Source organism: Pristiophorus japonicus, chromosome 11, assembly GCF_044704955.1.
Source record: "Pristiophorus japonicus isolate sPriJap1 chromosome 11, sPriJap1.hap1, whole genome shotgun sequence".
Taxonomy (NCBI): Eukaryota; Metazoa; Chordata; class Chondrichthyes; family Pristiophoridae; genus Pristiophorus; species Pristiophorus japonicus.
In genome coordinates, this window is record NC_091987.1 from 80,115,776 (window position 1) to 80,142,092 (window position 26,317).

Here is a 26,317-nt window from a genome sequence, read left to right on the forward strand (position 1 = left end):
AAAATGGGCAGAAATCCAGCGTGATCGACCTCCAGCCAATTTTCTAATTGCCAATGTTCATTTTTTTTAAATTGACATTTCTGATAAGATCTAACCTAGCAAGAAGTTAAAATTTACCTTTATATGGAAGTTCCCTTTCTTCCACTGGTAAAGACATTCAGAAACAGTATCCCATTACAACTTCTACATGGTCAGTGGGGCTGTCTGGCAACAATCCTTTTCAGCAAATTATACATAAAGAAATAACTGGTGGGAGGATGCCATTTTCAGAATGGCTTATTACACACAAGTATTCTATAGTCTGAGAAATACTGCAAAAATCTGACCTTTAAGTAAATCATAAATGTTGTTTTGGATTTTCAGATGAAGACGTACCTTGTAATCTGGGTCAGATGGATAGATTTCCCTCTTGTAGTATCCCTGGCAATTAGAAGATTGGCAGATCGCTGCAGGATCAGGAGGATCTTCACACTTTTCAATATATTCATTTATTTTAACCTTTGGGATGACAAAAAGAGTTTCAGCATCCATATAATGTGTGCAAGTAAAAATAGACTTCTGGCTGCCTATTTTAAATACTTTTGTCTCAAACAAATATTTTGACTGGGATATCAACTTGAGCCAAGTGGTATGGTCACAAAATACAAAAAGAGTGCTAAGGAACTTTAAAATGTAGACAATCTGACCTTCACTGACATTTTTAATCAGTTATGTACAGCAACATTTCTTGATCCCAAATTCAGAGAGCACAGTCCCCCACACACACACACACACTATATTTCTGGTGTCTCTAAACTAGACGACCAAAAAGTGAAGACAACTGGTCAATGAAATGCATACAAGGAATTCAATTTGACACTACCTAAATTCATTTTACCGAAAAGACCCGACAGCACAAGGTGATAATGTGTATGATTTTTGCCTAGCTGAGTAATTGTGCCTTTTCTGATCATAAATCAATTGCCAGTCACACTTTGTCATCTAGAGCATAACTGAAAAACTATAAGCAAAATCCATCAAATTGGCTTTCTGCACCGCTGGCGCAGTAGCTGAATTAACCCCATGAATCCAATATCTGCAGTGGTCCAGAAAGCAAAGTTTTGGGTGACAACTTCCAAGGTGTCTCAACTCCACTGGGTGGCAACCCAAACAAAAAAAGAAACATGGGAGAAATTTGGTGTGGCACAGTGGTATTACTACCCTAGCCATCTTCATTAAACAAAAAAGTGAGTTATGGCAGAAAAATCCTTATTCCAATAACTAAGACCATCCACACCACTGTTTCAGACACTAATGGTCATTTCACAGAAATATCAAGACTCCTCAAAGCACTGGGACTATGGGCCCAAGTTTCGGGCCGCCCCCGACCTGGACGCCCGTTTTTCGCGCCCGAAAGTGCGCCTAAAAAATACCTGCAGATTCTCCAGCTCCCTGCAGGTCCTTTGCAGCTTGGCGCAGCACAGCACGAGTTGTAGGAGGCGGAGCCAGGTCCCTGCGCTGAAAACAGTGCCGGGACCTCTGCACAGGCGCGCTACAGTGGGCGCGCATGTGCAGTAGCTCCAGGCGCCCGAAACTGTGTGGGAGGGGCCCAAAGCATGCAGCCCCTAGCCCTGGCCGAATGGCCTCACTGGGGCTGCGAGGATCAGGCTGCACCTCCCTCATCGAGCTCCTGCTCTGGCTCCAGCTGGCTCTCTCAACCCCCCAAACCCCCCCCCCAAGCTCCCGCTCCGACCCGCCTCCCCACCAGCTCCCGCTCCTTCCACCCCCCTCCACCAAGCTCCCACTCTGACGACCCCCCCCCCCCCAGCTCCGGCTTCCCCCGGCCACCTACCTTTAACTCTTTCGGCGGGGCCCGCCCACCCGGCATCTTGCTGGGGGCGGGCCCCGCCCTAAGTCTTGGGCCCGGCTTCTTCACGTCAGCCGGACCCATTCAGCCTCCTCCCTCTCCTCCCACCCTTTCTCCCCCTCTTCTCTCCCCCTCTTCTCTCCCCCCTCCCTCTCCTCTCCTCCCTCCCCTCTCCCTTCCTCTCTCTCCCCTGCCCCCCCCTCCTTCTCCTCTCCTCTCCTCCCTCTCTCTCCCCCCCTCTCCCCTGCCCCCCCTCCCTCTGCTCTGCTCTCCCCTCCCCTCTCCCTCCCTCTCCCTCACCACCCCCTCGCTGTCAGAAACACATAACTGACAGACAGAGAGAGACACTGACAGACAGAGTGAAAGAGAGACACACAGACAGACGGAGAGAGAGAGAGAGAGAGAGAGACACACACTGGGGGGGCTGTTCCAGCACGCTGTTGGAGGGCTCCCGGTGCTGCAGTCAACGAGTAGAAATTTTTTTATTTATTGATTTTTAAATTTTTTTTATTTTTTATTCATTTTTTTTGATTGATTTATTGGTTGATTTATTGATGTATTTATCATTTATTATTGATGGCTCTTTATTTGTAAAACTGAAGTGTTTAATGTTTGTATACTTCCCTTTAAACCCCCCCCCCATTCCCTACGCCTGATTTTCTAAGTGTAGGCAAAGTTTTTCTGAGCGTACAAAAATCTACACTTACTCCATTCTAAGTTAGTTTGGAGTAAGTTTTCACTGCCTAAACTTTCAAAACGGGCGAAAGTAGCCAGACACGCCCCCTTTTGAAAAAAAAAAATCTGTTCCAAACTGAAACTGTTCTAACTGACTAGAACTGGAGCAAACTAAATGCCGAGAATTGCAATTTCTAAGATACTCCATTCTAAACCAGTTGCTCCAAAAAAACAGGAGCAACTGAGGCCGAAACTTGGCCCCTATACAACTAGGGGAAAGTAAACATAGACTGAAATGTTTAGCACATTTTTCTGACTACTCTTCTGAGCAAGTAAGACATGCACCGATTTCACCAAGTTGAGAGGCTTAATTCTGAATAGTTTGATATAAAGCTCTTACCGCAAAATTTTCCGATTTAATCTCTTCTGCTTTTAACACCACATTAGTCCACTCGATAGTTGGCGGGTTTTCTTCAAACGCTTGCTTAGATTTTTGAAACCATTTTCTAGCATCTTCAAACCTGCAAAAAGATTTTAAACCCGAGGTCACCACTAATAAAAAAACATCCATGTATGTCTGTACGATTTTAAGTTACTTGGCTACAGTGAAGCTGAAAATAGTGTAACATATCAAAAGGAGAAATCAAGCCCATAAAATCTATTTTAGAGGAAATTTGAAAGGACACTGATGGCTTGGGACCAACTTCTGACTAACATGAACTGCCAATCTTGAAACGAACTTTCAGCTTTCTTATATATTTTTTAAAAAATCAATCTTTTGGAAATGCTGCTTATGCTGGAAGATCCAGGATCCAATGTGGAGAGACAAAATAAAGAAATAATGCAAAAATGGATAAAAGTAAATAAGGAGAGAGACAAAACACAAAATAGAGGGAAGAACCTTTAGCTGATCGAAAGCATCTTCCTTAACAAATACGCTTTTGAAATATTATGATCCAAAAAAAACTGCGGCATCATCAGCAGTTTAAGTTATTTTCGACATTGGGGCTTGGCGAAGAGAGGAATCGACCCGGTCGCATCAAGAAGAATCTTTATGCATCAGAAGCAAAGCAATTCTTCGCCCTGGGTTTGCAATTTTCAAAGCAGGTTAGTCTTGACTAGTCCACTAACTTAAGCTGACCCTGAATGCTCTGATGTCACAACTTTAATGCAATATAGTGTAGCATTTAACGTTGCATTGTACATTAAAAGTCTTGCACTCCCATTGAAAGCATACACTTCCAGTCTACAAAACCGTGCTTCCGGTCACACTTTTTATTTGACATTCCTATGTCTACATTTAAAATGGGTTTTAGCTATGTAACCTGCTACCCTGTAATGGCACTATTGGGCTACTGGGTGGCTTTTTCCTCACAAATTAATTTTTCACTAATGTACCTTTTCCCCTTTAGGAACTGAAATTTCTAGTACCTGTATACAAAATAAGGGTTTGAGCAAAATATATTAATATATTTTACAATAACATGATTAAATATATTCAATATTTGCCCTTTATGAAGGGAAAGTCATGTTTGACAAATTTTCTGGAATTCTTTGAGGATGTAACAAACAGGATGGATAAAGGGGAACCAGTGGATGTGGTGTATTTGGACTTCCAGAAGGCATTTGATAAGGTGCCACATAAAAGGTTACTGCACAAGATAAAAGTTCACAGGGTTGGGGATAATATATTAACATGGATAGAGGATTGGCTAACTAACAGAAAACAGAGAGTCGGGATAAATGGGGGAGCGACCTGTCAAAAGCCCAGCGGGAGATCGAGAGCCAGCGGCAGTTGGTGAGAGGGGAGCGACCTGTCAAAAGCCCAGCGGGAGATCGAGAGCCAGCGGCAGTTGGTGAGAGGGGAGCGACCTGTCAAAAGCATACCGGTGCAGCTACAGCGGGAGAGAAAGCAAAATAGAAGTAGAAAGTAATCAAAAAGTGACGTCACAGCCAATGGGGTAAGTGATTGGCTGGTGTTGGGTGAGTAGCTTTTCTTTTATTTTTTATATCAGTAAGTGAACTATAACATTGTTATTACCAATTTAAGGGTATCTAAGGTTAAGACATGGCAGGAGAGCTCAGTCATGTGATATGCTCCTCCTGTACCATGTGGGAACTCGGGGACACTTCCGGTGTCCCTGACGACTACGTGTGTGGGAAGTATATCCGCCTCGAGCTCTTGACGGTCCGCGTTGCAGAATTGGAGCTGAAGGTGGATTCACTCTGGAGCATCCACGATGCTGAGAATGACGTGAGTATCACGTGTAGTGAGTTGGTCTTACCGCAGGAGAAGGGTCCACAGCCAGATATGGAATGGAAGACCAACAGGAAGAGCAGTGCAAGAAAGATAGTGCAGGAGTCCCCTGTGGTCATCCCCCTGCAAAACAGATACACTGCTTTGAGTACTGTTGGGGAGGATGACTCATCAGGGGAGGGCAGCAGCAGCCAAGTTCATGGCACCGTAGGTGGCTCTGCTGCAAAGGAGGGCAGGAAAAAGAGTGGGAGCGCGATAGTGATAGGGGATTCGATGGTGAGGGGAATAGATAGGCGTTTCTGCGGACGCAACCGAGACTCCAGGATGGTATGTTGCCTCCCTGGTGCAAGGGTCAAGGATGTCTCGGAGCGGGTGCAGGACATTCTGAAATGGGAGGGAGAACAGCCAGTTGTCGTGGTGCACATTGGTACCAACGACATAGGTAAAAAAAGGGATGAGGTCCTACGAAAAGAATTTAAGGAGCTAGGAGCTAAATTAAAAAGTAGGACCTCAAAAGTAGTAATCTCGGGATTGCTACCAGTGCCACGTGCTAGTCAGAGTAGGAATCGCAGGATAGCGCAGATGAATACATGGCTTGAGCAGTGGTGCAGCAGGGAAGGATTCAAATTCTTGGGGCATTGGAACCGGTTCTGGGGGAGGTGGGACCAGTACAAACCGGACGGTCTGCACCTGGGCAGGTCTGGAACCAATGTCCTAGGGGGAGTGTTTGCTAGTGCTGTTGGGGAGGAGTTAAACTAATATTGCAGGGGGATGGGAACCTATACAGGGAGACAGAGGGAGACAAAAAGGAAGCAAAAGCAAAAGACAGAAAGGAGATGAGGAAAAGTGGAGGGCAGAGAAACCCAAGGCAAAGAACAAAAAGGGCCACTGTACAGCAAAATTCTAAAAGGACAAAGGGTGTTAAAAAAACAAGCCTGAAGGCTTTGTGTCTTAATGCAAGGAGTATCCGCAATAAGGTGGATGAATTAATTGTGCAAATAGATGTTAACAAATATGATGTGATTGGGATTACGGAGACGTGGCTCCAGGATGATCAGGGCTGGGAACTCAACATCCAGGGGTATTCAACATTCAGGAAGGATAGAATAAAAGGAAAAGGAGGTGGGGTAGCATTACTGGTTAAAGAGGAGATTAATGCAATAGTTAGGAAAGACATTAGCTTGGATGATGTGGAATCTATATGGGTGGAGCTGCAGAACACTAAAGGGCAAAAATCGTTAGTGGGAGTTGTGTACAGACCTCCAAACAGTAGTAGTGATGTTGGGGAGGGCATCAAACAGGAAATTAGGAGTGCATGCAATAAAGGTGCAGCAGTTATAATGGGTGACTTTAATATGCACATAGATTGGGCTAGCCAAATTGGAATCAATACGGTGGAGGAGGATTTCCTGGAATGCATAAGGGATGGTTTTCTAGACCAATATGTCGAGGAACCAACTAGGGGGGAGGCCATCTTAGACTGGGTGTTGTGTAATGAGAGAGGATTAATTAGCAATCTCATTGTGCGAGGCCCCTTGGGGAAGAGTGACCATAATATGGTGGAATTCTGCATTAGGATGGAGAATGAAACAGTTAATTCAGAGACCATGGTCCAGAACTTAAAGAAGGGTAACTTTGAAGGTATGAGGCATGAATTGGCTAAGATAGATTGGCTAATGATACTTAAGGGGTTGACTGTGGATGGGCAATGGCAGACATTTAGAGAACGCATGGATGAATTACAACAATTGTACATTCCTGTCTGGCGTAAAAATAAAAAAGGGAAGGTGGCTCAACCGTGGCTATCTAGGGAAATCAGGGATAGTATTAAAGCCAAGGAAGTGGCATACAAATTGGCCAGAAATAGCAGCGAACCTGAGGACTGGGAGAAATTTAGAACTCAGCAGAGGAGGACAAAGGGTTTGATTAGGGCAGGGAAAATGGAGTACGAGAAGAAGCTTGCAGGGAACATTAAGGCGGATTGCAAAAGTTTCTATAGGTATGTAAAGAGAAAGAGGTTAGTAAAAACAAACGTAGGTCCCCTGCAGTCAGAATCAGGGGAAGTCATAACGGGGAACAAAGAAATGGCAGACCAATTGAACAAGTACTTTGGTTCAGTATTCACTAAGGAGGACACAAACAACCTTCCGGATATAAAAGTGGTCAGAGGGTCTATTAAAGAGGAGGAACTGAGGGAAATCTTTATTAGTCGGGAAATTGTGTTGGGGAAATTGATGGGATTGAAGGCCGATAAATCCCCAGGGCCTGATGGACTGCATCCCAGAGTACTTAAGGAGGTGGCCTTGGAAATAGCGGATGCATTGACAGTCATTTTCCAACATTCCATTGACTCTGGATCAGTTCCTATCGAGTGGAGGGTAGCCAATGTAACCCCACTTTTTAAAAAAGGAGGGAGAGAGAAAGCAGGGAATTATAGACCGGTCAGCCTGACCTCAGTAGTGGGTAAAATGATGGAATCAATTATTAAGGATGTCATAGCAGCGCATTTGGAAAATGGTGACATGATAGGTCCAAGTCAGCATGGATTTGTAAAAGGGAGATCATGCTTGACAAATCTTCTGGAATTTTTTGAGGATGTTTCCAATAAAGTGGACAAAGGAGTACCAGTTGATGTGGTATATTTGGACTTTCAGAAGGCTTTCGACAAGGTCCCACACAGGAGATTAATGTGCAAAGTTAAAGCACATGGGATTGGGGGTAGTGTGCTGACGTGGATTGAGAACTGGTTGTCAGACAGGAAGCAAAGAGTAGGAGTAAATGGGTACTTTTCGGAATGGCAGGCAGTGACTAGTGGGGTACCGCAGGGTTCTGTGATGGGGCCCCAGCTGTTTACATTATACATTAATGATTTAGACGAAGGGATTAAATGTAGTATCTCCAAATTTGCGGATGACACTAAGTTGGGTGGCAGTGTGAGCTGCGAGGAGGATGCTATGAGGCTACAGAGTGACTTGGATAGGTTAGGTGAGTGGGCAAATGCGTGGCAGATGAAGTATAATGTGGATAAATGTGAGGTTATCCACTTTGGTGGTAAAAACAGAGAGACAGACTATTATCTGAATGGTGACAGATTAGGAAAAGGGAAGGTGCAACGAGACCTGGGTGTCATGGTACATCAGTCATTGAAGGTTGGCATGCAGGTACAGCAGGCGGTTAAGAAAGCAAATGGCATGTTGGCCTTCATAGCGAGGGGATTTGAGTACAGGGGCAGGGAGGTGTTGCTACAGTTGTACAGGGCCTTGGTGAGGCCACACCTGGAGTATTGTGTACAGTTTTGGTCTCCTAACTTGAGGAAGGACATACTTGCTGTTGAGGGAGTGCAGCGAAGATTCACCAGACTGATTCCCGGGATGGTGGGACTGACCTATCAAGAAAGACTGAATCAACTGGGCTTGTATTCACTGGAGTTCAGAAGAGTGAGAGGGGACCTCATAGAAACGTTTAAAATTCTGACGGGTTTGGACAGGTTGGATGCAGGAAGAATGTTCCCAATGTTGGGGAAGTCCAGAACCAGGGGTCACAGTCTAAGGATAAGGGGTAAGCCATTTAGGACCGAGATAAGGGGAAACTTCTTCACCCAGAGAGTGGTGAACCTGTGGAATTCTCTACCACAGGAAGTAGTTGAGGCCAATTCACTAAATATATTCAAAAGGGAGTTAGATGAAGTCCTTAGTACTCGGGGGATCAAGGGGTATGGCGTGAAAGCAGGAAGTGGGTACTGAAGTTTCATGTTCAGCCATGAACTCGTTGAATGGCGGTGCAGGCTAGAAGGGCTGAATGGCCTGCTCCTGCACCTATTTTCTATGTCTATGTTTCTCGGGTTGGCAATCAGTAACTAGTGGGGTGCCGCAGGGATCAGTGCTAAGACCCCAACTATTTACAATCTATATTAACGACTTGGATGAAGGGACCGAGTGTAACGTAGCTAAGTTTGCTGACGATACAAAGATGGGAAGAAAAGCAATGTATAAGGAGGACACAAAAATCCTGCAAAAGGACATAGACAGGCTAAGTGAGGGGCAAAAATTTGGCAGATGGAGTATAATGTTGGAAAGTGTGAGGTCATGCACTTTGGCAGAAAAGAAAATCGAAGAGCAAGTTATTATTTAAATGGAGAAAAATTGCATAGTGCTGCAGTACAGCGGGACCTAGGGGTCCTGGTGCATGAAACACAAAAGGTAAGTATGCAGGTACAGCAAGTGATCAGGAAGGCCAATGGAATTTTGGCCTTTATTGCAAAGGGGGTGGAGTATAAAAGCAGGAAATCTTGCTACAGTTATGCAGGTTTTGGTGAGGCCACACCTGGAATACTGCGTGCAGTTTTGGTTTCCATATTTACGAAAGGATATATTTGCTTTGGAAGCAGTTCAGAGAAGGTTCACCTGGTTGATTCCGGAGATGAGGGGTTTGACTTATGAGGAAAGGTTGAGAAGGTTGGGCCTCTATTCAGTGGAATTCAGAAGAATGAGAGGTGATTTTATTGAAATGTATAAGATTATGAGGGGGCTTGACAAGGTCGATGCAGAGAGGATGTTTCCACTGATAGGGGAGACTAGAACTAGGGGGCATAATCTTAGAATAAGGGGCCGCCCATTTAAAACTGAGATGAGGAGGAATTTCTTCTCTCAGAGGGTTGTAAATCTGTGGAATTTGCTGCCTCAGAGAACTGTGAAAGCTGGGTCATTGAATAAATTTAAGACAGAGATAGACAGTTTCTTAACTGATAAGGGAAGTAGACCCGAGTCCATGATCGTATTAAATATCGGAGTAGGCTCAAGGGGTCGTATGGCCTACTCCTGCTCCTATTTCTTATGTTTAATATATTCTCATAATGCAAAGGTAGTATTAGTCACTTTTGTATTGTTAAGCTATATTTACACTAGTATAAATTAGCCTACAGAGAAATCAAGTTTTCTTCCTTTCTTTAGGGCTCCCAATGAGAAACAAATCTGGCACATGTAAATGAATCACATACTGCATACAAACTAAAACAGAGAAAAAGTGGGCATAAATACTACACACATTCAGATCGTCTCATCTTAACTGAATGCACTTTTCCAATGCAAGTAAAGTTACATTTCAGTATGTGCTATTTAGTTTTTAATATCCAACTTCGAACTCAGATTCCTTACCTATTTTGCTTGTAGTATAAACAGCCAAATGTGTGACAGGCCACATACAGAAAACTCTGACATCCTGGTTTCTCCTGAGTCATTTTCTCAATTATCCTACTTTGCTTTTCAGCTTCAGACAGATCCTAAGAGATAAAAGAATGTAAAACAAATAACAACATCTCTAGGAGCTGTGCCTTTGATTGGGCCTCGGAACATGGTTTGAAAGCTGCAATCAGGTACAGAAGTGGTCAGAAAGCTTGCAATGCTGAATGCAGGGTACATTCCAACTTACCACTGTTTTTTCATAGTTCGATTTTTCTTCAAAAGAACTCTTTAACCTGGTAATACAGCTTTATAATTGTCAATTTCTACCCACTGTCACTGGTCGTATACATTTTTTCTTTATTTGTTCCAAGGATATGGGCAGTGCAGGCAAAAAGTTATTTGTTGCCCACTCTTAGTTACCCTGAAAAAGTACTAATTGAACTCTTCTTGAACGACTACAGCCTTTGTGGAGATGGTGCTTTCAGAATAATGTTAGGTGGGGAATTCCAGGGCTTTAGCCCAGCAATGACAAAGGAATAGCAACAAAGATCCAAGTCAGGATAGTATATGCTCACATGATAGTATTCTTGTCCTTCTTGACGGTACTGGTTGCAGGGCTGGGACATGCTGTTGAAATAAGCATGGTGAGCTGACATAGCGCATCCAGTATATAGTACATAGTACAGCCACAGTGCCCCAGTGATGTACAGGATGGATAATAAATCCAGTGACAGAGATGTTGATCATGCAGACTGATGAGCTTCTTAGTACTGTGACTGTATCCATCTAGATGAGTGGCATGCTTTCCAGTACACTCTTGCCTTGTGCCTTGTAGATGGTGGAAAGACTTTGGGGGAGCAGATGACCACTTGTCAGAGTAACCAGCCCTTGTCCTCTTCAAGTTACAGTGTTGGTATGACGGGTACAGTTAAGCGTCTGGTCAATGATAATACCCAAAATGTGGGAAGTGAATCTGAACACGAGAATCTTAGGCAGTCCCTCAGAGTCAAAGATGGCTTGCTTCTACACTAAAATGAGTTCTCAGGTGACTGAGGAGTCCAATGCGGGACCTACAGTCTCTGTCACAGGTGGGGCAGACAGTGGTTGGAGGGACGGGTGGGTGGGGTGCTTGGGTTGTCGTGCACTCCTTCCGCTTGGCTCCTGGCGAGAGACTCGAGGTGTTCGGCGCCTTCCCGGATGATGCTGCTCCTCCACTTTGAGCGGTCTTGGGCCAGAGATTCCCAGGTGTCGGTGGGGATGTTTCACTTTTTCAAGGAGGCTTTGAGAGTGTCCTTGAAGCATTTCCTCTGCCCACCTGGGGCTCGCTTGCTGTGTCGGAGCTCTCAGTAGAACGCATGTTTTGAAAGTCTAGTATCGGGCATGTGGACAACGTGGTCCATCCAACGGTGCTGATCGAGCGTGGTCATTGCTTCGATGCTGGGGATGTTGGCCTGAGAGAGAACACTGACGTTGGTGCGCCTATCCTGCCAATGAATTTGCAGGATCTTGCGAAGGCAGCGTTGGTAGTACTTCTCCAATGCTTTGAGGTGCCTGCTGTACATAGTCCATGTCTCTGAAGCATGTGAGAGGGCAGGTATCACCTACTGCTCTGTAGACCATGAGCTTGGTGCTGGGTTTGAAGTCCTGGTCTTCAAACACCCTCTTCCTCAGGTGACCAAAGGCTGTACTGACACACTGAAGGCAGTGTTGGACTTCGTCATCGATGTCTGCCTTTGTTGACAGTAGGCTCCCGAGACATACCAGCAAGGAAGATCAAGAAGAGCATTGATGCGATGACACAGCCTTGCTTGACCCCGGTTCGTATGTGTATTGGGTCTGTGGTGAATCTGTTGGTCAGGATCACGGCTTGCATGTCATCATGAAGCAGGTGGAGGATCGTGACAAACTTTTGAGGGCAGCCGAATTTGAGGAAGACACTCCATAATTCCTCCCAGTTGACAGTGTCGAAGGGCTTTGTGAGGTCAAAGAAGGCCATGTACAGAGGCTGGTGCTGCTCCCTGCATTTTTCTTGAATTTGACGCGCGGTGACTATCATGTCCATTGTGCCCCTTAGTGGGCGGAATCCGCATTGCGACTCTGGGAGGAGCTCTTCAGCCACTGGGAGGAGGCGATTGAGGAGGATTCTTGTGATGGCTTTTCTTGTGGCAGACAGCAGGGAAACTCCTCTGTAATTACCGCAATCAGACTTGTCACCTTTCTTGAAGATGGTCACGATTAAAGCGTCTTTGAGAACCCTGGCATATTCTCCTCCTTCCAAATAAGAGAAATTAATTCATGGATTCGCGCCAATAGTGCTTCTACGCCATGCTTTAGTGCTTCGGCGGAGATTCCATCTGCTACCGAGGCCTTATTGTTCTTCAGTTGTCGGATGGCCTTTTCAACCTCATGCGGGGCTGGGGTTGTGCTGAGGTGGTGGTGGGTAGCATGCTGCGGGCTGAAGTCGAGGACACTCGCGTCGAAGACGGAGTCTTAGTTAAGGAGATCTTCAAAGTGCTCCTTCCAGCTGGCACTGACTGCCTCTCTGTCCTTGATGAGTACCTCTCTGTTCTTGGCCCTCAGTGGGATAGGACCTTGGGTGCTTGGGCCGTAGGTGGTCTTGACTGCGCTAAGGAATCCACACACATCATGCTTTCTTGCTCTAGAGTTGTGTTGCTATTTCCAGTTCAAGAATGCCTTGCGCTTGCGGCTTATTAGCTCCTAGATTTCCTGGTCGTTCTCGTCGAACCAGTCTTGATGTTTCCTGATGGAGTGACTAAGCATCTCTTCATAGGTGCTAATTATGGAGGCCTTGAGGGCAGACTAGGCACTGTGGACTCTCTGCGTTTCCGGTTCACTGGAAGTCGTCAGGTTGATTGTGAGGCGCTGGTTGAATAGGGCTTTTTTAGCAGGGTCTTTGAGTGCTCCAGCATTGATTTTCCTGCAGCAGTGTTTCTGTTGCCGCTGCTGTTTTGGGACTACATTGATGAAAATGACAGAGCGGATTAGGCAGTGGTCAGTCCAGTAGACGTCAGCTCCAGTCATGGCGCGGGTGATACGGACGACCTTGCGGATCCTTGCTCGAATGATGATGTAGTCAGTGAACAGCTGAATAGTCAGTGAACAACTGCGCTCCTGACCGTTATATTCTGCACAGTCTTCAGTCACTGCATCTCTCCATTGAGACATGACAACTCCTTAACCATTAAAAAATGGTTTTAAAACATCTTCCTCGATGTCAACACTATTAAAAAACAAATTCAAAGTCTCTGGTAAAATTCTATCTTTATCAATATTACAAAATCTGAATTGCCCACATCTGTCTGTCTCAGCCTATCTTCTGCAAAAACCCTCATCCAATATCAACACCTTGCATTTATATAGCACCTTTAAAACAGTAAAATGTTCCAAGATGCTTGAGAGGAGCATTAATCAGTCAAAATTTGACACCTAGCCACACAAGCAGATATTAGGACAGGTGACCAAAAGTTTGACCGAAGAGGTAGGTTTTCAGGAGCATATTAAAGGGAGAGAGGTATAGAGAGGCAGTTCCAGAGCTTCTGGCCTAGACAATTGAAGGTATGGCTGCCAATGGTGGTATGAATTAAGTGGGGGATGCACAAAAGGCCACAATTTGAGGAACAGTTCTCTGAGTGATATAGGAAGTTACAGAGATAAGGAGGGGGCAAGAACAAGGAAGAATTTGAACACAAGGATGAGAATTTTAAACTGAGACATTACTGGATCCCAAGCCAATATAGGTCAGCATGCACAGGGATGATGGGAGAATAAGACTTGGCATGAGTTAGAATGAGGGCAGCAGAGTTTTGAATGCGCCCCGGGCTGCCATCTTTATTTGTAGGCCTACTCTTGGGTCGACCCGAGAATGGTGGCACTCACATTGACCGGGCTGCACACTCCATTTTGGGTGCCGGGCTGCTGAGCCGGTCGATCGCGTACCTGGTATCCCAGTGGCGGCCACCAAAGGGCCTGCAGAATGCGCAGCGGCCGTCTCCTTTAATGGAAGGTGAGGGGTGTTGTAGTGCGTCAGCGCTATGCAGAGCATTTGTGTCGTGCTGGCCTGCTCCGCGCGGCCCTACACTCAGTGTCACGTTACCGCCCTGGGAGCGCCCCTCAAAGGAAGCGGGTGCCGAAAACAGGACCAGGAGCAATTTCTAGCCCCATGCCTTTAGCCATCTAGCCCCTATGCTCTGGAATTCCCTTCCTAAAGTTCTTCAGCTCCACCTCCTCTATTAAAACTCTCCTTAAAACCCACCTCTTCGGTCAAGCTTTTGATCACACCTCCCAGTATCTCCTTTTGGTCCAGCATTCATTTATGTCCTATTGTCCATCAATGAAGTGCCTTGGGATTTTTTTTTCACTCAAGAAGTTATGGTGACTGATATGTTGACACAATTTAATACACAATCCCTTTATATTTCAGTAAAAACGCAAACAGTTAATATCATGTTGGCTACTCTAAGTAGCGGGTCTTTATCAAATCTTTGTTAAAGCTTGCCCAAAATCTTGAATGCTATGCTATCCAACAAACCATTTGGATTTGGAAGCGACAGTCTGATGATGGGTTTAATAAAAGCCACAATAGTTTCAAACAAATTTTAAAAATACAAATGAAAAAAAAGTACCTGTGCCTGGCCTCTGGAGCAGAGAGTCATAACGAAGTAATGCAATAGTAAGAGATACTGTACTTCACTTGTCTGGCGGACCTAAGAGCAAGAAACATGAAAATACAGAATTAAATCTACAGAAGGATTGCCTTTCTACAAGCTTCTGCTAAAAGAAAATCATTTATATAGCGCCTTTCATGACCAAAAGACGTCCCAAAGTGCTTTTCAGCCAATGAAGTACTTTTGAAGTGTATTCACTGTTATAATGTAGAAAACACGGCAGCTAATTGGCAACAACAATGAGATAATGATCAGATAATCTGCTTTAGTGATAAATATTGGCCAGAATACATGGGAAAACTCACTGCTCTTCTTCAAATAGTGCTATGGGATCTTTTATATACACCTGTGAGGGCAGACGGGAATTCGATTTAAAGTCTTATCCAAAAGATGGCATTTCTGACGTTGCAGCACTCCATTAATACAAGACTGAAGTGTCAGCCTAGATTATGTGCTCAAGTCTCTGGATTGGGACATGAACCCACAGCCTTCTGACTTTGATGCAAGAGTGATACCACTAAGCCATGGTTGACACCTGCTCTCTTCAATGCTTATAGTTTTATCGAAAAGAAGGTACTTAAAAAAAAACTTTAATTTTCTTCAGTCATCACCAACCTTCAGGTGACAATTCCCCAGCCCTGGTTGTTCTCCATTACCTTGCCCAAGTAGCAAATCTTTCCGCAGGCAATGTGCAACAGAAAACTATTTGATCAAGGTGGGTATTATCCTGCCTTCACTCACACTTCCAGCAGAGGTCATTGGATAATGGTCAGGAGAGGGAATCCCAGCTGATTGAACAGCACTGTTTCAATTGGAGCACCCCTACCAGCTGACTATTAACAAGGATGAAACCTGGGATATTCCTGGTGTGTATGGCCCAGTTCCCCACACTGGGCAATTTAATTAATCAGGGAGGCAGGGAAAGAGGTGGACTCTGAAAATAACATGCCCAAGAGCAGGGTTACTGATATTGCTGCTTTTGTTGGCAACAACAATTAGACAAAACAGAAATCTACTAGTCTCCAGAAATCCTTATCTACAGACATATAAATACATGCATTGCTTCAGCACTATAATTATTTGTAGAATGAATACAAATGAGTGTCATCACTTTCCCAACTGACTCAACTGTTAGATCTCTTAATTTCCAATGAAATACGAACTCCGATGGTAGTTTTAACTTTTTAATACTGGCAGAGAGCAACAAACTGCTGGCTGATTGCCAGTTTCTTTGTCTTACCTGAGACACATGGTCAAAATGGCTGTACTTTATACCTGGATCAATTTACAGAAAAGAACTCGCCTTCTTTGACCTTATTGGCTCAATTGAAAGTCTTTTAACGTTTTATTGGCTCGCTACCCAAGGTCCGAAAATGTCAAGTTGATTGATGAGTTAATGCAACATGCTGAGCAGCACGTAGCAGCCTTGACTTGGGGGTCTGTGAATTTTCACAGTCTGTCTGAATGAGCCTGTTTGAATACTCTATCAATAAACCAATCACATATCACTAAACTAGCTCCCTCCCTCCTGCCCAAACATTGTTATAAATCCACCAAAAAGGTCCAACTGAGTATTAACAAGAATGAAACCTGGGATATTCCTGGTGTGTATGGCCCAGTTCCCCACACTGGCCATTCACCTACCAATTTAGTTAATCAGGGAGGCAGGGAAAGAGGTGGACTCTGAAAATAACATGCCCAAGAACAGGGTTACTGTTCATTAATAGCCATGTCCTGTGCTAGAGCAAACACTCTTTTAGCTTGAGCATTGAATTCAAAAACAACTTGACTTGGTGAAAAAAATTACCTGTACTGATATATTTTTCAATTGATGTAGACTATTGGACAATAAATGAACTGAATGATTCATTCACATTTTCATGGATTTAATTCAGTTATGGTATTGGTGGCTGTTGAACACAAACTATCTAAGGATTTTATTTTGTCACCACTGTACTTTTTATATGGACAGAGGGGGACTGGGAGAATATCATGCAGTTAGGTTAGCTGTTCCTTTTGTAAGAACTTCCTATGCTTGGCATTTATTTTTTTAGGTTTTCCTCCATGAGATAGTTCAAGAAGCCAATATGATAAAGAAGCACACTCTGGGTTATCATGAACCAAACTCTTTCAGATAGATTTTATTATACACATACTGGGCATTCTGGGTAGTGTAAATGTAGGTAAAGGATTTTTAAATTATATTAATACTCACCAAATCATTTCTTATTACAGTTGTGAGGACGGTTTGGAACTGCTTAATCTTTTCATCAGTACTCATTGATGGGAAGAAACTAAGCCTCTTGTTTATGTCCAATGGACTGGGCAGCTCTTCAACATGGTCACCCTCCACCTGAGAAAACAAATCGAGTATCAGAATCAACAAATACAGCTGTCCTCATCTTTTTTGAGAATCAATAGGATTTAAATAAATTCAATACAAAAGTAAGTATTTCAATTCTAAACAGATCTTATGAAATAAAGTGAAATGGGTCTTGAGTATACAGCAAGCATACAACAACTTAAAAGTTGCAAAGCTATGGACTTTATTGCAAAAACAACAATATCCCAAGTCTCTTCGTAATCAGATAAACATTGATGCCGAGCTAAAGAAGAAGATATTAGGATGGGGAACTAAACATTTGGTCGAAGTTGAAGGCATAGCCACCAAGGGTGGGACCGTGAGGATAAACAACAGAACAGAGTTGGAGGAACACCAACTCTTGGAGGGTTGTAAAGCTGAAGAAGGTTTCAAAGGTAGGGAGGGATGAGGCCATGAAAAGATTTAAACATGAGGATCTCCTCTCAACCTCCTCTGTTGAAGTGGAAGTGTTGGGAGGGGCAAAAATAGATGTAGGTCAGTGAGCATAGGGGTGATAGGTAAATCAGACTTGGTCAAGGAATGGATATGGGTTTTGGATGAGCAGATTTATGGAGGGTAGGAGGCTGAACAGTAGAGCACTGGAATACTAAAGTCTGGAGGTGACAAAAGCATGGATGAGGGTTTCAATAGCAGATGGGCTGAGGTGGGACAGACGACGGTGATGGTATGAAGGTGGAAGAAAGCAGTTTTTGTGGTGGAGAAGTTACGGGATCAGAACCTCAGCTCGGGTGAAATAGGACACCGAGAATGTAAACAAGTCAGCTTCAACCCAAAAGATCGTAGGAGGGAAATGGAATCAATGGTAAGGGTACGGATTTTGTGGCAAGGGCCGACGACAACAGTTTTGGTCCTCCCAATGTTTAACTGGAGGAAAACTGGATGTTGGACAAGCAGTCTGACAATACCGGGTCAGTGTATATGTGCAACTTGGCCTCATACCTTCGGATGTTGTTGACACTATGGGCCCAAGTTTCGGCCTCAGTTGCTCCTGATTTTTTGGAGCAACTGGTGTAGAACGGAGTATCTTAGAAATTCAAATTCTCGGCATTTAGTTTGCTCCAGTTCTAGTCAGTTAGAACAGTTTGACTTTGGAACAGAACTTTTTTTTCCAAAAGGGGGCGTGTCCGGCCACTTAAGCCTGTTTTCAAAGTTTCGGCAGTGAAAACTTACTCCAAACTAACTTTGAATGGAGTAAGTGAAGATTTTTGTACGCTCGAAAAAACCTTGTCTACTCTTTAGAAAATCAGGCATAGGTTACAAATCAGACGTAGGGAATTGGGGGGGGGGGGGGTTTAAAGGGAAGTTTACAAACATTAAACACTTCAGTTTTACAAATAAAGAGCCATCATCAATAATAAATGATAAAAACATCAATAAATCAACCAATAAATCAATCAAAAAAAATTAAGAAGAAATAATTTTTTTTTTTAAATCGATAAATAAAACATTTTCTACTTACCGACTGCAGCACTGGGAGCCCTCCAACAGCGTGCTGGGATGCCCCCCCCAGTGTGTCTCTGTCAGTGTCTCTATCTCTGTCTGTCTGTGTGTGTCTCTCACTCTCTGTCTGTCAGTGTCTGTGTTTCTGACAGCGAGGGGAGGGGGAGGAGGAGGGTAGAGGGAGAGAGGGGGGGCAGGGGGAGGGGAGGGAGAGAGGCAGAGGGGGAGGGAAGGGGGAGAAGGGGGAGGGAAGGGGAGAAGGGTGAGGGAAGGGGGAGAAGGGTGAGGGAAGGGGGAGAAGGGTGAGGGAAGGGGGAGAAGGGTGAGGGAAGGGGGGGAAGGGGGAGAAGGGTGAGGGAAGGGGGAGAAGGGGGAGAGAAGGGGGGGAGGAGAAGGGGAAGAGGGGAGGAGGAGGGGAAGGGGGGAGGAGGAGGGGAAGGGGGGAGGAGGAGGGGAAGAGGGAGGAAGAGGGGAAGGGGGAGGAGGAGGGGAAGGGGGGAGGAGGAGGGGAAGGGGGGAGGAGGAGGGGAAGGGGGGAGGAGGAGGGGAAGGGGGGAGGAGGAGGGGAAGGGGAGAGGAGGAGGGGAAGGGGGGAAAGAGGAGGGGACGGGGGGGAGGAGGAGGAGGAGACGGAGGGGAGGAGGAGGGGAAGGGGGGAGGAGGAGGGAAAGGGGGGAGGAGGAGGGGAAGGGGGGAGGAGGAGGGGAAGGGGGGAGGAGGGGGGGGGAGGGGGGGAAGGGGGGGGAAGGGGGGGGAGGAAGGGGGGGAGGAGGAGGGGAAGGGGGGAGGAGGAGGGGAAGGGGGGGAGGAGGAGGGAGGGGGGGAGGAGGAGGGGAAGGGGGGAGGAGGAGGGGAAGGGGGGGAGGAGGAGGGGAAGGGGGGGAGGAGGAGGGGAAGGGGGGGAGGAGGAGGGGAAGGGGGGGAGGAGGAGGGGAAGGGGGGGAGGAGGGAGGGGGGAAGGGGGGGGAGGAGGAGGGGAAGGGGGGAGGAGGAGGGGAAGGGGGGGAGGAGGAGGGGAAGGGGGGAGGAGGAGGGGAAGGGGGGGAGGAGGAGGGGAAGGGGGGGAGGAGGAGGGGAAGGGGGGAGGAGGAGGGGAAGGGGGGGAGGAGGGGGGAAGGGGGGGAGGAGGAGGGGAAGGGGGGGAGGAGGAGGGGAAGGGGGGAGGAGGAGGGGAAGGGGGGCAGGAGGAGGGGAAGGGGGGCAGGAGGAGGGGAAGGGGGGCAGGAGGAGGGGAAGGGGGGCAGGAGGAGGGGAAGGGGGGCAGGAGGAGGGAAAGGGTGGCAGGAGGAGGGGAAGGGGGGCAGGAGGAGGGGAAGGGGGGCAGGAGGAGGGGAAGGGGGGCAGGAGGAGGGGAAGGGGGGCAGGAGGAGGGGAAGGGGGGCAGGAGGAGGGGAAGGGGGGCAGGAGGAGGGGAAGGGGGGCAGGAGGAGGGGAAGGGGGGCAGGAGGAGGGGAAGGGGGGCAGGAGGAGGGGAAGGGGGGCAGGAGGAGGGGAAGGGGGAGGAGGAGGGGAAGGGGGGAGGGAGGAGGGGAAGGGGGGGGAAGAGATGGGGAAGGGGGGAGGAGGAGGGGAAGGGGGGAGGAGATGGGGAAGGGAGATGGAGGAGGGGAAGGGGGGGAGGAGGAGGGGAAGGGGGGGAGGAGATGGGGTCGGTTCGGGTCTGGGGGTGGGGGTGGGAGCGCGGGTCGGGTCCAGTCCGGGGGGTCGGGTCGGGTCCGAGGGCGGGGAAGTGGGAGTCGGGTTGGTGTCGGGGTCGGGTCCGGCGGGGGTGGGAAGCGGGAGTCGTCGGGTCGGGAGGAAGCAGGAGCTGGGCGTGGGAGGCAGCCTTGTGCACGCAGCCCCAGTGAGGCCATTCGGCCAGGGCTAGGGACTGCGTGCTTCGGGCCCCTCCCACACAGTTTTGGGCGCCTGGAGCTACTGCACATGCGCGCCCACTGTAGCGCGCATGTGCAGAGGTCCCGGCACTGTTTTCAGCGCAGGGACCTAGCTCCGCCCCCCACAGCTCGTGCTGCGCTGCACCCGACTCCAGAGGACCAGCAGGGAGCCGGAGAAACTATGTTTTTTTTAGGCGCACTTTGTGGCGCGAAAAAGGGGCGTCCAGGTCGGGGCTGCGCCGTTCTAGGCGCGGCCCGAAACTTGGGCCCTATGTAGATGAGAAAGAGGAAGGGGTCAAGGACAGATCTTTGGCAGATTCCAGAAGTAACTGCAATGGGTGGGAAGAAACACTATTGCTGGGAGATGCTGTGGCTATGATTGGATAGGCAAGCGGGAATCAAGCTGGCAATGGAGTACAGGCATTGAAGGAGGATGGTGTTCGTGACCTCCCTGCAGCCTTTGACCCGGTCGACAAGGTCAAGGAGAGATCATGCACCATGGTCTCAAAGAATGTAATTAGTGACTTTGATTAGAAGCATTTCAGTAATGTGGCAGTAAAACCTGATTGAACAAATTCAAACATGGAGTTGCAGGAAAGATGGGCATGGAGTTGAGAAGCAACAACAAATTCAAGGACTTCGGACAGCAAAGTGAGGCTTGAGATGGGGTGGTAGTTTGCAAGGACAGAGAGGTTGAGGGTGAATTTTATGAAGAGGAGGGAGATGATAGTGGTTTTGAAAAGGGAGGGGAACAGGAGAGCGAACCATTTACAATCTCACCTAGCATTTTGGGCTCAAGAATATAGTCAGCTGTTTCGTAGGAATAGGGTCAAGGGAGCAGGAGGTGGGTCTCATGGACACGAGAGGGCATGAGGGGAATAAGTTCAGAAACTAGTGAAAGACGTGGGTTCAGAGCTAGGTGAGCAAGTGGAAGGGGAAGATTGCCGTAGAGGTGGCTGGACTAATTGTCTCTACTATTGAGGCAAAGAGGCCACGGGTTCCTCACATTTGTTTGAGATGAGGCTGGAGGGTGCATGGTAGTGGATATAGTTTGGTGATGGAGAAAGGAAGCCAAGAGTTATCTTTGCTTCCCAGGATGGAAATGGATTCAGAGGAACTTCTAGTTTCATTTTGGTAGGAAAAATAAGAAGACCACATAGTGCTTGGATAATATGAGTCTAAATGGGGTAACGGAGCAAAGGGATTTGGGGGTACAGATACACAAATCATTAAAAATAGCAACACAACTTAATAAGGCCATAAAAAAGCAAACCAAGCACTGGGGTTCAATTCTAGAGGGATAGAACTGAAAAGCAGAGAAGTTATGTTAAACTTGTACTGAACCTTGGTTTCTCCTCACCAAGCATATAGGAGGCATTGGAGAGACTGCAAAAACGTACACAAAGATAAGACCAGAATTGAGAGGATATACTTATCAGGAAAGGCTGAACAGTATGGGCCTTTTCTCCAGAAAGAGAAGGCTGAGGGGTGACCTGATAGAGATCTTTCAGATTATATGTTCTTTTATATTTAGCTAGTCACAGGATTTGGCAACGGTTTTGTTTTTATTTATTAATTTACAGGATATCGGTGTAGTTGGCAAGGCTAGCATTTATTGCCCATCCCTAATTGTTGTTGAGAAGGTGTGATGAGACACGCTGCAGTCCGTGTGGTGAAGGTACTCCCACAGTGCTATAAGATAGGGAGTTAACATAGATAGAAACATAGAAAATAGGTGCAGGAGTAGGCCATTCGGCCCTTCGAGCCTGCACCGCCATTCAATGAGTTCATGGCTGAGCATGCAACTTCAGTACCTCATACCTGCTTTCTCGCCATACCCCTTGATCCCCCTAGTAGTAAGGACTACATCTAACTCCTTTTTGAATATATTTAGTGAATTGGCCTCAACAACTTTCTGTGGTAGAGAATTCCACAGGTTCATCACTCTCTGGGTGAAGAAGTTTCTCCTCATCTCAGTCCTAAATGGCTTACCCCTTATCCTTAGACTGTGACCTCTAGTTCTGGACTTCCCAAACATTCCGAACATTCTTCCTGCATCTAACTTGTCTAAACCCGTCAGAATTTTAAACATTTCAATGCGATCCCCTCTCATTCTTCTGAACTCCAGTGAATACAAGCCCAGTTGATCCAGTCTTTCTTGATGTCAGTCCCGCCATCCCGGGATTCAGTCTGGTGAACCTTCGCTGCACTCCCTCAATAGCAAGAATGTCCTTCCTCAAGTTAGGAGACCAAAACTGTACACAATACTCCAGGTGTGGCCTCACCAAGGCCCTGTACAACTGTAGTAACACCTCCCTGCCCCTGTACTCAAATCCCCTCGCTATGAAGGCCAACATGCCATTTGCTTTCTTAACCGCCTGCTGTACCTGCATGCCAACCTTCAATGACTGATGTACCATGACACTTAGGTCTCGTTGCACCTCCCCTTTTCCTAATCTGTCACCATTCAGATAATAGTCTGTCTCTCTGTTTTTACCACCAAAGTGGATAACCTCACATTTATCCACATTATTCTTCATCTGCCATGCATTTGCCCACTCACCTAACCTATCCAAGTCACTCTGCAGCCTCATAGCATCCTCCTCGCAGCTCACACTGCCACCCAACTTAGTGTCATCCGCAAATTTGGAGATACTACATTTAATCCCCTTGTCTAAATCATGAATGTACAATGTAAACAGCTGGGGCCCCAGCACAGAACCTTGCGGTACCCCACTAGTCACTGCCTGCCATTCTGAAAAGTACCCATTTACTCCTACTCTTTGCTTCCTGTCTGCCAACCAGTTCTCAATCCACATCAGCGCACTACCCCCAATCCCATGTGCTTTAACTTTGCACATTAATCTCTTGTGTGGGACCTTGTCGAAAGCCTTCTGAAAGTCCAAATACACCACATCAACTGGTTCTCCCTTGTCCACTCTACTGGAAACATCCTCAAAAAATCCCAGAAGATTTGTCAAGCATGATTTCCCTTTCACAAATCCATGCTGACTTGGACCAATCATGTCATCTCTTTCCAAATGCACTGCTATGACATCCTTAATAATTGATTCCATCATTTTGCCCACTACCGATGTCAGGCTGACCGGTCTATAATTCCCTGTTTTCTCTCTCCCTCCTTTTTTAAAAAGTGGGGTTACATTGGCTACCCTCTACTCCATAGGAACTGATCCAGAGTCAATGGAATATTGGAAAATGACTGTCAATGCATCCGCTATTTCCAAGGCCACCTCCTTAAGTACTCTGGGATGCAGTCCATCGGGCCCTGGGGATTTATCGGCCTTCAATCTTATCAATTTCCCCAACACAATTTCCCGACTAATAAGGATTTCCCTCAGTTCCTCCTTCTTACTAGACCCTCTGACCACTTTTATATCCGGAAAGTTGTTTGTGTACTCCTTGTTGAATACCGAACCAAAGTACTTGTTCAATTGGTCCGCCATTTCTTTGTTCCCCATTATGACTTCCCCTGATTCTGACTGCAGGGGACCTACATTTGTCTTTACTAACTTTTTTCTCTTTACATATCTATAGAAACTTTTGCAGTCCGTCTTAATGTTCCCTGCAAGCTTCCTCTCGTACTCTATTTTCCCTGCCCTAATCAAACCCTTCGTCCTCCTCTGCTGAGTTCTAAATTTCTCCCAGTCCCCAGGTTCACTGCTATTTTTGGCCAATTTGTATGCCATTTCCTTGGCTTTAATACTATCCCTGATTTCCCTTGATAGCCACGGTTGAGCCACCTTCCCTTTTTTATTTTTACACCAGAACAGGGATGTACAATTGTTGTAGTTCATCCATGCGGTCTCTAAATGTCTGCCATTGCCCATCCACAGTCAACCCCTTAAGTATCATTCACCAATCTATCCTAGCCAATTCACGCCTCATATCTTCAAAGTTACCCTTCTTTAAGTTTTGGACCATGGTCTCTGAATTAACTGTTTCATTCTCCATCCTAATGCAGAATTCCACCATATTATGGTCACTCTTCCCCAAGGGGCTTCGCACAACGAGATTGCTAATTAATCCTCCCTCATTACACAACAACCAGTCTAAGATGGCCTCCCCCCTCGACATATTGGTCTAGAAAACCATCCCTTATGCACTCCAGGAAATCCTACTCCACCGTATTGCTTCCAGTTTGGTTAGCCCAATCTATGTGCATATTAAAGTCACCCATGATAACTGCTGCACCCTTATTGCATGCACCCCTAATTTCCTGTTTGATGCCCTCCCCATCACTACTACTGTTTGGAGGTCTGTACACAACTCCCACTAACGTATTTTGCCCTTTGGTGTTCTGCAGCTCTACCCATATAGATTCCACATCATCGAAGCTAATGTATTTCCTAACTATTGCATTAATCGCCTCTATAACCAGCAATGCTACCCCACCTCCTTTTCCTTTTATTCTATCCTTCCTGAATGTTGAATACCCTTGGATGTTGAGTTCCCACCCTGATCATCCTGGAGCCACGTCTCTGTAATCCCAATCACATCATATCTGTTAACATCTATTTGCACAGTTAATTCATCCACCTTATTATGGATACTCCTTGCATTAAGACACAAAGCCTGCAGGCTTGTTTTTTTAACACCCTTTTAGAATTATGATGTAGTGTGGCCCTTTTTGTTTCTTGCCTTTGTTTACTCGGCCTTCCACTATTGCTTTTTACCTTTCTACCATCTGTTTCTGACTCCATATTACTTCGCCCAATCTCGCTCCATAGGTTACCATCCCCCCACCATAGTAGTTTAAACACTCCCGAACTGCATTAGCAAATGTTACCCCTAGGACATCAGTTCCAGTCCTGCCCAAGTGCTGACCGTCCCTTTTGTACAGGTCCCACTTCCCCCAGAACTGATTCCAATGTCCCAGGAATTTGAATCACTCCCTCTTGCACCACTGCTCAAGCCAAGTATTTATTCTAACTATCCTGCTCCCTCTACTCTGATTAGCACGTGGCACTGGTAGCAATCCAGAGATTACTACCTTTGAGGTCCTACTTTTTAATTTAACTCCTAGCTCCTTAAATTCAGCTTGTAGGACCTCTTCCTGCTTCTTACCTATATCGTTGGTACCTACATGTACCACGACAACTGGCTGTTCACCCTCCCTCTCCAGAATGCTCTGGAGCCGCTCCGAGACATCCTTGACCCTTGCACCAGGGAGGCAACATACCATCCTGGAGTCTCGGTCGCGGCCGCAGAAACTCCTATCTATTCCCCTTACAATAGAGTCCCCAATCACTATAGCTCTCCCACTCTTTTTCCCGCCCTTCTGTGCAGCAGAGCCACCCACGGTGCCATGAACCTGGCTGCTGGTGCCTTCCCCTGGTAAGTCATCTCCCCCAACAGTATCCAAAACGGTATATCTGTTTTGGAGGGAGATGACCGCAGGGGACTCCTGCACTACCTTCCTGCTCTTGCCTTGTCTCTTGGTCACCCATTCACTATCTGTCCTAACCCTTACCTGCAGTGTGACCAACTCACTAAATGTGCTATCCACAACATTCTCAGCATCGCGCACGCTCCAGAGTGAGTCCATCCGCAGCTCCAGTGCCGTCATGCGGTCTGTCAGGAGCTGCAGCTGGACACACTTCCCGCACACATAGTAGTTAGGGATAGTTCCAGGATTCTGATCCAGCAACGATGAAGAAAATTCAATATATTTACAAGTCAGGATGATGTGTGACTTGGAGGGGAACCTGCAGCTGGTGGTGTCGCCATGCATCCACTGCCCTTGTCCTTCTAGGTAGTAGAGGTCGTGGGTTTGGGAGGAGCTGGCACAGAAATCTTGGCGAGTTGCTGTAGTGCTGTAGGTGGTACATACTGAAGCTACCGTGCACTGGTGGATGGAGTGAATGTTTAAGGTAGTGGATGATCTGCTTTGTCCTGGATGGTGTAGGGGTTCTTGAGTGTTGTTGGAGCTGCACTCATCCAAGCATGTGGAGAGTAT

At 46.5% G+C, this 26,317-nt stretch overlaps 1 protein-coding gene across 3 annotated transcripts in view; it reads right to left on the reverse strand.

Annotated features, from left to right (window-relative positions):
• Positions 1-26,317, reverse strand: part of LOC139276112 (E3 ubiquitin-protein ligase DZIP3-like) — a 136,811-nt gene that overhangs the window by 82,686 nt on the left and 27,808 nt on the right. For all 3 annotated transcript variants that reach the window (XM_070893620.1, XM_070893618.1, XM_070893617.1), the window contains exons 3-7: positions 16,859-16,996; positions 14,602-14,682; positions 9,932-10,056; positions 2,922-3,042; positions 376-498 (exon numbers count right to left, since the gene is read on the reverse strand). In XM_070893620.1, the coding sequence (XP_070749721.1) occupies positions 376-498; positions 2,922-3,042; positions 9,932-10,056; positions 14,602-14,682; positions 16,859-16,996 (588 nt within the window). The remainder of the gene's footprint in view (positions 1-375; positions 499-2,921; positions 3,043-9,931; positions 10,057-14,601; positions 14,683-16,858; positions 16,997-26,317) is intronic.